Here is a 12,649-nt window from a genome sequence, read left to right as displayed (position 1 = left end):
ATTATGGTCCTGGATTATCTCACCATGTTTTTTTCAGGTCTGTCTGGAGAGATGGGCAAGTGTGACAGGCGACCACTAGGTGGCGCTATCATGTGACGAAATCATTAACATGGAAGCTCATCACCTGCCCTGCACGATAGAGGGGAAGAGCAGATAAACATCTATCTGGAGAACAGCAAACTTCTCATCTCAATAAATTCCAGCCATCTGCCAGGATTTGGGGTGGAAATGGAGGCCGGCCCAGGAGAATGTACACGATGCAGGAGTGCGAAAGCTGGGGGGAAGGAGGAAAAGTCAAGCCTACCTGGTTGTGTGGCCCCTGCCCACCCGTCCAGTCCTGATTCCCGAGGCCCCTCCTCTGCCTTGCCCAGGAGACGTGCCAAGCCTGCAGGACACCTTGGTGCCTTTCCCTAACCATACCCTCCACCTGCCAAACCCTTCTTTGTTCCTTTCTCTTAAGACTCAGTCAAGTGTCACCTGCCCTGATCCAGATGGAACTTCTCATAGCTTCTTTGTGCTCCACTGTCCCCACACCTCCTTTCCCAGGTCTTTGCCACTTTAGTGGACTTAGATGTTTACCATCGAGTGAGGATTTCCTGGCTTGGTGTTGTTGGGGGTGGCAAGAGGTCAGGCTTGTTCTATTCAGCCTCAAGGGCTTTCTCACCCACAGCAGCTTTTTGGGGCTCCAGGGCCCACCCTCTGCCTCAGGGCCCTGAGAATGTCCTAGAATGCTGTAAGTTTGTCCACACTATATAACTTGCATAGCCCAGTGCAAAAGGAAAATACAGAATGCCTTGTTCAAAACCTATGAAGAATTTCAAGATGGTGACAGCAGAGCATTAAACCAAGAGCAGGGCCCTTCTGACCACAGGGCCCTGTGTGACTGCACGGGCCCCACACCCATGAAGTCAGCGAAGTGGGTTTTGTGTCTGTTGAATGGTCATCAGGTGACCTGCTGGGCACTTGAAAGGTGGTTGGCCATCATCAGACTTTTCAGTGTATGAAGCCCTTCACATCAGCAACTCCCTTACCCTCCAGCTTTAAGACATAAGAGAAATAGCTTAGAATTTGGAGTTAGGCAAATCTGGATTTGAATTCTGATTCCATTACTTAATAACACAAATCATGAACATCTCCAGCCCTCATATGCCTTATCTGCAAAATGTGAGGTAATAATACCTACCATGAATACTCTGTAGGTTCAAATGAGATTTAAGATAGAAAGCACTGGGTCTAGAGTCCACACCTACCGTGTCTCACTGAGCTCTCCCCACTGAGCCGCCCTGCTTGTCCTCAGAAGCATCTGATCAGGAGAGAGCAGTGGCAGACATTGGGCCTAATGGTTGGGCAGTGCTTGCTCAGTGAGGAGGGTCAGTGTGTGAGGCCCCAGGGAGCTCCTCCTGAGTGCTCCATGGTCTCCAGCAGCATCAACTGAGTCAGGTAAGCAATGAAAGAGAGAACCAGGGAGACCCTGGAGAAGCTCTTAGATCACAGAATCACCATGGGGGAGATTCATTCATCATTTATCCAACAAGTGCATATGAATACTTCCTGTGCCAGGTGCCAGGGATACAGTGGTAAGCAAAACAGGTGGGGTCCTGACCTCTGTCAGCTTAATGCATGCCATTGTGTCCTGCTCTCTTGGATGCATCCCTCCCTAGCCAACAGTCAACCACCATCTACCAGGTGCCTCTAAGAGGCAGGAAATGAGACTACAGCAGGTGCTGTGACTCCACCCACCTCCTCGGATGGAAATGAATGAAAGCTGTGTGCTTTCATTCTCAACAGCCAACCTGCGACTCTTTGTAGGTGCACTGTCCTCAGGCTGCTGGAGCTCCCTTTGCCGAGTGCACAGAGAGCCAGAAGTGCCTGGGAAATGACATCCCCAGGAGCAGCCCTTAACCAATGATTGACAGGTGCAGAGGTGTAAAGACTCCAGCCCCATCCACCGCTGGGGCCAACTCTCAGGTTTGACTTAGACTATTTCCACATCTCCCCCAGTGGACTGAGCCAAAGTTACTCTCCTGGGACTTTGCTTGATCTCACACCCTTGATGACCGTCTTCCCTTTCTTGCCTCTCATCTTCATTTGTCTGCCTGTTTTTCCTAGGACCATTTCCTAAGAACTTACTTTCAGACAAATCCTTGTTCAGAATCTACTTATGGGGAACTCCCTGACTCAAGACAGAAGAAAAAAGGAGGCAGCAATTGCTTCTGTCTTCATGTTACTACAAACAGAGATGCAATGTGTCAGAGGTAAGTCATTATGAATAATAATTAAAGTACAGCTCTGCAAAATAACTCCTTTTATAAATTAGAGTGCATTCACAATTATCTTTATAATACTACTATGACTCTCCCTTGCTTGCATTCTGATATGCTTTTTGAGTGGGGAAAAAGAGGCATTCTTGCTTGTTGGGGTTTGCACAAAAACTACACCTTTATTGTACCAAATCTAGATAAACCCATGGGAGTGGGTTCTGCAGTAAACATCAACCATGCTGTGTTTCGCTGTGTGAAAAGAGTTGAGACATGCTGGATCAGATCCCTGGGAATTTGTGGCTTGATGCCTGCCTGGACTAGGTTCACAGGAGTAGTGCCCCCAGGGCCATGTGAACAGCACACCTTCTTCCCACCAGGAATGTCTTCCATTCTCATCTAATCCCTTGCCACCTCTTCAGGAAATTCTCTCAGATTCCCCCTCTCCCCACCCAGCCCGCCCTGAGCCCCTCTTCTTTGGCACCGTGGAAAGAGGTTTTTGTTGGAACCATTTTGTTAGCACTTGGCCCTCTTTCTTTCTCCCCTCAAGCTGGCTGGAGTCTTTGAGTGTCCAGCTGAAATCACAGGCTGATCAGGCAAGGAGCACATTAGGAGCCTCATCCACGGCAGCAGGTGGGAGCTGGGGCTGGCCCTGCTGTCACAGAATCATGACTATGGGCAGAGGATGAGCTTAAGTCCCCAGAGCTTGGTTCCTCCTACAACCAAACCTATGTCAGTAAAGCGCGGATGCCAGGGCACCTGCCCAGCCCACCTGACAGGTCTGGAGCCGACCCCTGCTTGCCTGCCCAGCCCCCCTGCCTGGACCCAGACACCTCCCCTGAGGATCTGGACCTACCCTTGGACACTGATGGGGTTCTGCTCTCAATAGCCCTAGTAGCACCTGGAGCCCCTGGCTGCGTTGCCATGTTATAGCCTGGCTGCTATAAAACTGGCAACTCCTTGTCCCCTGGACTGAGCTCAAGCTTATCGTGCCTCTTGATTCCAAAGACTGGGCTGCTGGCCACCTATCTCAGGGCAAAACCTGGAAGATTTCTGCTCTCCTTCACCAGACTTCTGAGTTCTAGCAAGCTTGGATGCTGAGGCTTCTGGAGTAGTGACAGAGAGCACATGCTCCTTGGTATCACAGTCTGTTTCCTGAATCTTTCTAGACTCTCTGACTGGGTGGTGATGTATATAAGCAAAAGGTCCTGTTTTACATCTTTAGGTCTTTTAAGGCTGTTTGGGGTAGTATCTTACATACATGATATGCTCATTAAATGTTTGCTGATTAATTGCAATTCCTCCTCTAGGCCTCCTCAAGGGCCTGGCTGTGGCATTCACTCATTTAATCATCCATTCTCTTTCCATCCATCCATCCATCCACCCATCCATCTACCCATCCGTCCACTCTGTCATATAATAAATTTCTGCATCTGAAATAATGACTATTTCCTCTGTTTCCATTTCACAGACTGAGGAAGAGATTTTTACCCTAAGAACTTCATCCAGGGAGTGTAGAGTGGGCATATTTTGAAGGTGAGGGAGGGCATGACAAAGCGAAGGTCCAACTGCTCTGTGTACTGTGTCGCGTACCAACTCCCCAAGGGGCAGGAGTGGGCTTGCAGATGACAGGGCGGGTAGGAAAATGCTTCTCTTCTTCCTGATGGGCTTAAGACTCTACTGCTCCTAAGAATTGGTGTTTGCCCTTGTAAGATGTGTGTGTCTCCACAAAAATGCTTTGGATTCTTGAAGGAATATGAATGTATTCGCAACTCCTACTGCCCCTGAGACCTTGAAAGGGGAGTGGCCTGCGGATGGTGGCTGGAGGCCACTGGGGGCTATTCCAGATTGATGAATTCAGACTGGAGAAATAAATGCTGAATTGCCTGATGGGGAGGGGTGGGCCCTCCGGTAGGGCTGGAGTGTCCCAAGGCATGGAGAGAGATTTCCAGTGTGGGGGTTGGAAGGAGAGGCACCCACAGAGATGCCAGCACAAGGACTGGGAGCAAGGTCAGGGTGGGACGTGACCGAGTGAAAAGCCGTGTAAGAGGTTTAACTCTTAGACCCTTCTCCCCTGGATATGGGAAAGGGCGTATTATCACTCATTTTTAAAGTCTTTTTCCTCCTATGTTGTAGTTTTAGCCATGGCCTCAATGGATCAGGAAAGCTTGAATCACCTGTACAACCTTAAGGGCAGGTTACAGAGGGCAGTGGGGAGCAGACCCGCCTGCCACCCCTTGTCCTCTGCCCCTGTCTTCCTCTCCCGGGGCCTGTGGCAGCTGCAGCGGATTTGCCAGGAGAGAGAGGCACAATGCCCAGTTCGGAGGAGAGGAAGTGTCTATCCAGAAGGGGACAGAAGACAACCTTTCTCTTTCTTGAATACACCAGAGAGAGTGCACCCCTAGGGCAAAGGGAATGCTGAACTCAGAATGACCCATAGCTGAGCACTTGCTTTGGACACTGGGGTCATGCAGAGGATTAGACAGACCCAGACTTGGTTGGGCTCGAGGAGCTCACACCCAAGAATAATCCAGTCTTGAAAAGTGCCTGGCCTGTGGCAGATGCTCAGTTGAGTGCCTTTTGAGAGGGGAATGAGCAGCGAGTGAGAGGGCTTCAGAGTACGTTTCAGATGCGCTTGAAGAAACAGTGTGTGCAGAGGCCCACAGGTGTGCAAGTCCGTGGGCACATGGCGGGGGGCATTCCCATGCAGCTGACTATACTATAGTGGGGAAGAGGGAGGAGCACCTGATATACCTGCTCTGCTGGCTGGAGATGGCAGGTTTCATTGACCAAGGGCATCTGAAGTGCTATGCTGAGTAGCTTATTCAGTACATAGTGTAAAGGACAGAGCAGTTGGCGGTGGTTCTCGCAGCGTGAAGGGGCGTCAGCATCACCTGGGAACATGTTAGAAATGCAAACTATGGCGCCCCATCCCAGACTCCCAGATTCAGAAATTCCGAGGGTGGGCCCATCAATGTTTTTGATAAGCCCTCCAGGTGAATCTGAGGTAGGCCAAAGTTTGAGACCCACTGGTGTAGGGGAAAGAGCACCAGACCTTGGAAGGAAGCTGGTGGGCTGGGGAGGGAGGTGGAGGCAGAAAACCTAACTTACATGGGTGAGGGCCTGTTGTGCTCTGAGCAACGTGCGACATGACACACCCTCTCCTTTAAGGTGATTTGAGCAGTAACTAGGAGGCGTATGCATCATCACACCCTCATTACAGATGGAAGACTGCTGCGAGGAGGGCTTAAATGACTTGCCTGAGATCACACAGTAAGTGCTAGAGCCAAATTCTGCACCCAATTTGGCCAGACTCCAAAAGCAGTTTTTTTCTACCCCTGCAGGTGCCCTGTGGCACCACAGAGGAGTGATGACAGTCTGGGCAGTGGTGCCTGGAGAGCCCATGATTGCCTGGGTAGAAGGAAGAGGCCTGGAGCTTGAAGCTCCTTCCCTGCAGGCCTGGTGGCGGGCAGTCCTGAGGCTAACGGGAGAGCCATGAGCCCTCTGCTCGTACTCCTGTCCTCAGTTATGTGAATTTTCCTAAGGTTTGCCATTCACACCGGGGAGCTGGGCTTAGCAAGTGTACTTTCCTAAGTGACCAGCTGTCATCCCTGACTTCTAGAGCTGAGAGGTTAAATATGAGGTTAAGTGAGAAAAGCAGGGTGAAAAATTACCTGCATGCTGTGATTACACGACCTTAGAATTTTTTTTTTTTAAAAAGATACGTTAAGAACACACAGAAGAAAAAAAAATGTTAAAGGAATCTTCTTCCTTCCTTTTTTTCCAAGTTGTTATGTGATTATAATAATTTGTATGATGAATATGCATTCATTTATTTTTAAAAGTGCAACCAGTGACACCCCACCTAGTATGCAGTGGCATAGGGGACAACTCTGGGCCCAGTGGCTCTCTTTTCAGGCAGTGTCAGGCTGTCCCTCTCCTTGGAGTCTGTCTCCGAGGCCAGTGAGGACAGCAGCTGGGACGTGGCCTTGGGGAGCAGCAGGGCACAGCTGATGTCAGAGGTGCTTTGACATTCGTGAGGCTAAACCCCAGGATCTTTGTGGCCTCTGGAAATGCCTTTCCATGACAGATGTCACCTGGAGGGCTTAAGAGGGACTTTGGGGCCGAGGACCTGAGTCTTGCAGGTCATCCTGAGAACAGCAGCATCTACAGGTGCAAACTCAGAGACAGGCCCAGGCAGCCCCTACTCTCCAATCACAGGCCACCAAACACATTTAAACACAAAATATTCTTTTATTTGTCAACGAAGGCTACACAGGATCACTTCTGGTTTTGTTTTTATGCCTTTTTTTTTTTCTAGAAGGTATCTACATCTGCATTTATTTACAGCCTTGTCGGTATTTACACAGTCAAGAATACAGTGTTAGAAACACAAAAGTGTTGAGAAAAAAACTTCTCAAAATTAGTTCCAGACTTCAGGAAAACTAGTTCCACATGGTAAGGCCAGAGTCTCCAGTGTTGGTCGTCCAGAGGCAGCTTGGAGAGTCCTTTTGCCAAAGCTGCGGGTTCAGAAGTCTTCAAAAACAGGCAGGTTTAGAAAAGTGGGATTCCGGTGTTGGGTGAATCCAGGGCTGCCGGGCACCACCAGACATCTGTGACTCAGCTTCTGCCGGGGTAGCTGAGCCTGCACGAAGGTTGGCTCTCCATTGGCAGTTTGCCCTCAGAATCAAGCACGTGTTCTTGGGGACCAAGAGGTCGCCCAGTATCATGCCTTTGGCATTCCAGAGAGGGTAAGAAACCCAACATTGGCCCCACCCAGGCCTCCCCCAACTCTGATCTTCCACATTCATGATGAAACCTAAGAGCTCACTGCTGTCTGGGGCAGTCAAGTATACAAGGCCGGTTTTTGAGAATGTAAAGGTTGGAGAGGATAAAGTTTCTATCACCTGAGCAATGAGTCTTTAAAATGAGTTTGCTGTTTTTTGAAGGTTAAATGAAAGGGCCTTGAACTACAGAGTTCTTTCTTTTAATTGCCTCTCCTCCAATAAAATATAGACAAGTGTATAAACCTAGCTGGGAATTATGAGCCTTAAATTGCAGGTGTTTAGTCCTAACAAGGATCCCAAGAGAAAGAAGAGAATGGGTTCTTTCTGGGGCCCCTCAGGAGGCGGCCCCAGTTCAGGACTAGAAATCACAGCCTGGGTTTGGTGGTTGCAGTCAATGGAGAATAGATTTGACTTTGAGCACTGGGAGATCAAACCCCAAAGCTGGGGACCCTGCTGAGGCCTGGCAAGCTCCCTCCTCCTGGGCACCAAGGTCAGCATCACTACCCTCACCACATGGCTACCACAAATGCAAGGCTGCAGCTCTGGAACTGCATTCCAAGATTTCACATCGAAAGCCTCATCTTTCTTTGCATGATGGAGACCCCTACCGTCTATAAAGGCGGTACTTAAAAGTCACAGTTGAAAAGGTCTTTTACTTTTTTTTTAAAATAAATCTGATTCCTTGTTATGTGTCTATAAAAACACTGCCCAGTTTTACTCACTCACCTTCCTTGTCTCACCGTCACTTTCTGCTCCCAGCCCCACCCCATCCTGATTATATAAAAGCATACCCTCTGGCCTTTCTCATGCTCTGGTCAATATCTTAGGGATTGTTTCAAATCCTCCATCCCCGGGTAGAAATCAGGCACTGGTTTGTTCCGTGGGTTAGTTCTCGCCAACAGTTCTGAGATAAGCATCAGGGGCCAACAGAGGTTGTCATGTGCTGTGGAGTTACTTCCTCTCTTCCTGTCATCATAGCTCTGCCCTCCAACATTGTCTATCTGAAGGGTGGGTGAAAACAAAATCTCATCCTATAAAAACAAAGCTGGGGAATCAACTCAAGTCCTATTTAAGGTGATGGCAGAGGGGCTGAGGATGAGGGGCTGATGGTAGCTGTGTAGGGTAGGGAAGAAGGCAGGAACTCTTCCCAAATAAACCTTTTTCTAGGGTCAGAAGCCGACATCCTGCAGAATCATGGACCTGGGCCAGTGAGGGGGTGCTGGTCACTCCAAGGAGTGGACATATTTTGGTTGGTTAGTGCCCAAAGGGCAGGTGCCCTCAAGGAAAGGATTTGATGCCTAGAGGCCACTCAGCAGGCACAGGCAACTCTAGCTTATGCCTTAACACCCACTTTTGCTGTGAGATTGGGACTGCTGGTCTGAGCAGGAGGACAGACTGCGAGGGGAGGCACTGAGTCATCTGCCAGCCCGAATGGAAACCAACTCAAAAGTGCCAAGGCCAGAAGCACCGTCTCCAATGGCAACAGCACTGAAGTGAAACTGAGGTGCAGAGTGCTGCCTACCCCACACCTGAGATCCTTTCTCTAAAGCTTGGGGGTGCTTCAACTTTTCCCCGCACAGAAGCTGGGCCTCCTTGGTGGTATGTTGCCCAGAAAAAGTATAACATCATTCGTTTAAAGAAAAGGAACGCTCAACAATTCTCGGTGTTTTTGATCTTTAAAAGTCCACACTATTACTTTGGTGGGGGAGTGGTGGAGGGGCAGAGGGTGCAAGAGGTGCAGGGAGATGATTCCCTTGGCCCTCATGCTGTCTCTGACCTCCAAGTAGATGTCCCCAGCAGGTCTTGACTGATGTCAGGCAGCCAGGATGGAACTGATCAACTAGGCCAATGGGCAGGAGAGCTTTGCCCAAAGACCCCTTATATCAAGAGTACACTCTGAGAGGTGTAAGTCTATTTTGGATAAAAAACTTGTGTTCTTCAGGCCAAACTGTTTTCCATCTCATCTAAGAACGATCCTGCTGGATGGGAGCCCACCCCAGCTCCCACCGTGCACAGTGGGCCCAAGGAGCACTACATCTGACTCATTGGAGCTCTGGACCCAGAGGCACTGGGACCAGTGGACAGATGGGCCAAGGAGCGCTGTTGCAGCAGCGAGACTTTTTTTGGAAACAAGAAGAGCACTTAGCGAAACACATCTTCTAATCCCAGTGGGATGACGTAAGGCGAAACCTCCTCTCCCGAGAAGCTCTGGATACTTCCCTCTGCAAGGCAGAACCCAGACTACACGCTGCTCCAATTCTCATGCAGTAAGAGACCTTCTTGGTTTCATTAACTCGTGTAATATTCTGAAGACTCTGTAAGGCTATAAAGGTGCCATGAGCTTATCAGTCCAACAAGGTTTCCACGGGGAATAGCTCAGACTCAGAATTCATTTTCCACACTTAATGTAAATGTAACCCATAAAAGTCCCATTTTCTAAGAAGCCCAGCTCAAAAGGAAGCATTTGGCTTCCCCTCCTTGTCCCTCAGAGCCTCCTGTGAGTGGTAATGACGATGGTAATTAGGCACATGAACCAGGAGCAAGGAGCTCCAGGCTCTTGCTGCCCCTCTCCTTTCCCCTCAATGCTTCCACCGGCCTGTGGCTGCTGCCTCTCTCTGGGCATGCCCTCCAGGTGTGGGTTGTACCTGCTCCTGAGAGGGCTTACACCTCTTCCCAATGACCTCAGGCATAGGTCTTCGCAGGGACAGTGGTAGCCTGGCCTCCTAGATCCATGGGCACCAGCCTCAGGAACTGCCCCCAGTCCTGATGGGGTTGGATGACACTTTCAGGCTGCACCAAATTAGCTCTTTCCTCCTTTCTTCTTAATTTTTCTTTAAAACCCTGGTTGGCCTCCTCCAGAGGGGAAGCTGTTTTAGAAGAACTTCACAGAAGGAATTTCCTGAAAGCCTATCCTGCTGCGTCCCAGCTCTGCAATTAGCCCGTATGTGGGAGGCAGAGGAGCCTTCAGGAGCTGGTTAGAAGGATGCTTGGCTCATGTCTTCCTCTCTTTGGCTGACTTTTTTTTAAGCATCTTTCCAGAATCAAAGGCCACCAAGCACCTCTCTCCACACTCCTATTTCTCAGTGGTGGCAGCTGAGCAGTGGAGGGAAGATACCCAAAGTCATGGGGAGAGGGCTTCACCTGGGAAGGCAGGCTGGTACCCTTGCCACCTCTGCCATCCTTTTGCCGTGGGTGGCCTTCCCCTCCCTGGACATGGTTTCCACAGTGAGGGCTTGCCATGCAGTGCTGGTTCTCACATCTGACTTTGGGAGAGAGGAGGTGATGAATAAGGAACATCATGGGAGGACCAACCAACCACAGACATCCTGGGTGCCTTGGCCTCTTGGGAAGGATTGGGCTCTTAGCCCCAGGATGTTCTATTACCAGACTGGGGGAAAGGACCTGGGAGACACCTTCTCCATCCCAGCATGGGGGTGGCACTGACAATTACACAGGATTTGCAAAAGGGGTAGGGGGTTTCATTTAGCATCAAAATATAAAGCTTGGACAGGAGTTTGGGGCAGCTTGAAAAAGGTGCTGAATGACATCATGAAATTCCCCAGAGCAAGACGAAGTCATCTGTGGTCCTCTGGAGGCATGGAACACAGTAAAAAGCCACCACTCATCTGTGGGAGCTCAGCCAAAATCCTCAGGTCCTGCAGACCCTCCTTCCAGGCCCCCTCGAAAGTTTGGTACTGGCCCATCACTCTCCACACCCCTCACTCCTGCCCGACCCCCATGGAAGAAAGGGTTGCACATGAGACAAGTTAGCACAGACACTCATGTCTCACATCACACTAGGTACCTAAGGACAGACAAGGACACACCCCAGGAGATGCGTCTCAGAGAGGAGAAGTGTACCCCAAACAACAAGGAAAATTCCTTGAGGAAAAAGGGAACAAAAGACAATAAAGTTTTCATTGTGATCACACTACAGAAAAAAAATACCTTCTGTTCTTTGCAAAAAACGTGTGAAGGCCAAATCTGTGTTTTTCTTTTCTTAAAAAAAAGGATGTTGCATGAGTTACAATGCAACCAGTATCTTTGTTTGTTTGTTTGTTTTCTGCACTTGTTAAAAAAAGGATTTTTTTTAAAGTACAACACAGTCAGGTGCGCGGCCACAAAAGAGTAGCTGTCTTTGGCAAGAAGTCCAGGCCGTGGTCCTCTCTGTCACCTTCGGCCCATCTCGCTCTGTCTCATGAAGTGGATGTTGTTGGCGCTGTCTGACAGTTCTGGGTACTGCTCGACGGAGATCACGAAGAAGCCATCGTAGCCTTGAACTCGCCCTGTGTTCAGCGCCTGCTGCTTCTCCCCCTCTGTCCAGGCCCGCAGGCCTTCCTCCCCTTCCCGCAGTCGCTGCTGCTCGCGGGCCCACGCCTGGCGCACGGCTCTCTGCCGGGCCAGCTCCAGCACCCGTGCCTTCTCCTCGTCCAACGTCGTCCCGTAGCGAGTGTTCAAGCACAGGGCCCCGTACTGGAGCTGGATGTCTGTGTAGCGTCTAGTCCTGCCATTGAGCATCGTGTTGATCTGGGACACGGTGACGTTGACCCCATTCTCCAGAGTTCGCCGCCCCCCACTGAGGCCCAGGATGGCCAGGTCGCCTTCTGAAGGCCCTGGTTTCACAAAGTAGTGGGTGTCCACCCCGTCAATGGTGAAGTGCAGGTTCTCTAGGTAGTGGGCATTGTTCAAGATGGCAGCAACCCTCCGCCCATCCTCGTTGGCCACACTGATGATGTCTGTGGTCACTCGGCCATCCTTCAAGGCAAACTTGACCCCCTTGCCAAAGACTGAGCCACTGGATGCAAACTTCTTTGTCTCTAGGGCCTGCTGGCAGCTGGTGATTGTGGAGCCATAGAGCTGGTCGAAACGTTCTAGGGTGACGAAGGCCTTGAGCTGTTTCTGCACTTCACACTGTACCCCGAGGATAGACTGATGGGGGAGGCAGGGGAGAGAAGAGAAACAGAGGGAAAGTGAGACAAAGGGGGAAAAACCCCGAGAGACTGGAGAATTGGCTTATATAACTAAGTCAAATCTAGACATATTTATTAACCTGTAGCATCCAGCTCTACTGCTGACCACTAGGACATCTGGCCATCCTTCACCCACCCATTCACCCATCCTTCCATTCAGAAACGGTTCAGGGAGCATCTAATCTGTGCCAAGTCCCTTTCTAGGCACTGGAGATACTATAATGAATCAGACATCATCCTTGCCCTGGAAGAACTCATCATTCAGTAAGAAAGATAGATGTGACAACAAATAACGATGATCAAATGTGATAACTGGTGGTCTAAGAGAAGTAATTGTAATAGCTGTAGCTAACATTTCTTGGTCTTTGAGCTACATAATTAGCATTCATTATCTCATTTGATAACAATAACTTTATATAGTAGGTACTGTTATTATTCTGATTTTACATCTAAGGAAGCTAAGCCTCAAAGAAGTTTTAACTGGCCCACAGTCATACAACTAGTGAGTATTCAAGCCTATATTCAAACCCAGGTCTGTCTGATTCTAGAGGCTCAGTTTCAAGGGCTGCTGGAGGAGGGGGAGCAAACAAGGTCAGAATATCTCAGCCTGAAGGTGGAGGAGTGAGGTGGAGAA

At 49.7% G+C, this 12,649-nt stretch overlaps 1 protein-coding gene and 1 long non-coding RNA gene across 2 annotated transcripts in view; one reads left to right on the top strand and one right to left on the bottom strand.

The window, feature by feature from the left end:
- Positions 1-12,649, top strand: part of LOC131408596 (uncharacterized) — a 45,793-nt gene that overhangs the window by 27,855 nt on the left and 5,289 nt on the right. The window contains exon 6 of the long non-coding RNA XR_009220792.1: positions 38-2,255. This is a non-coding gene — a long non-coding RNA (uncharacterized LOC131408596). The remainder of the gene's footprint in view (positions 1-37; positions 2,256-12,649) is intronic.
- Positions 6,424-12,649, bottom strand: part of TENM4 (teneurin transmembrane protein 4) — a 397,674-nt gene continuing 391,448 nt past the window's right edge. The window contains 1 exon segment of the mRNA XM_058545514.1: positions 6,424-11,974. Coding sequence (XP_058401497.1) covers positions 11,216-11,974 — 759 coding nt within the window. The 3' untranslated portion in view covers positions 6,424-11,215.

The sequence above is a fragment of the Diceros bicornis genome, chromosome 7 (assembly GCF_020826845.1).
Source record: "Diceros bicornis minor isolate mBicDic1 chromosome 7, mDicBic1.mat.cur, whole genome shotgun sequence".
Taxonomy (NCBI): domain Eukaryota; kingdom Metazoa; phylum Chordata; class Mammalia; order Perissodactyla; family Rhinocerotidae; genus Diceros; species Diceros bicornis.
This window is presented reverse-complemented; position numbering and strand designations above follow the sequence as displayed.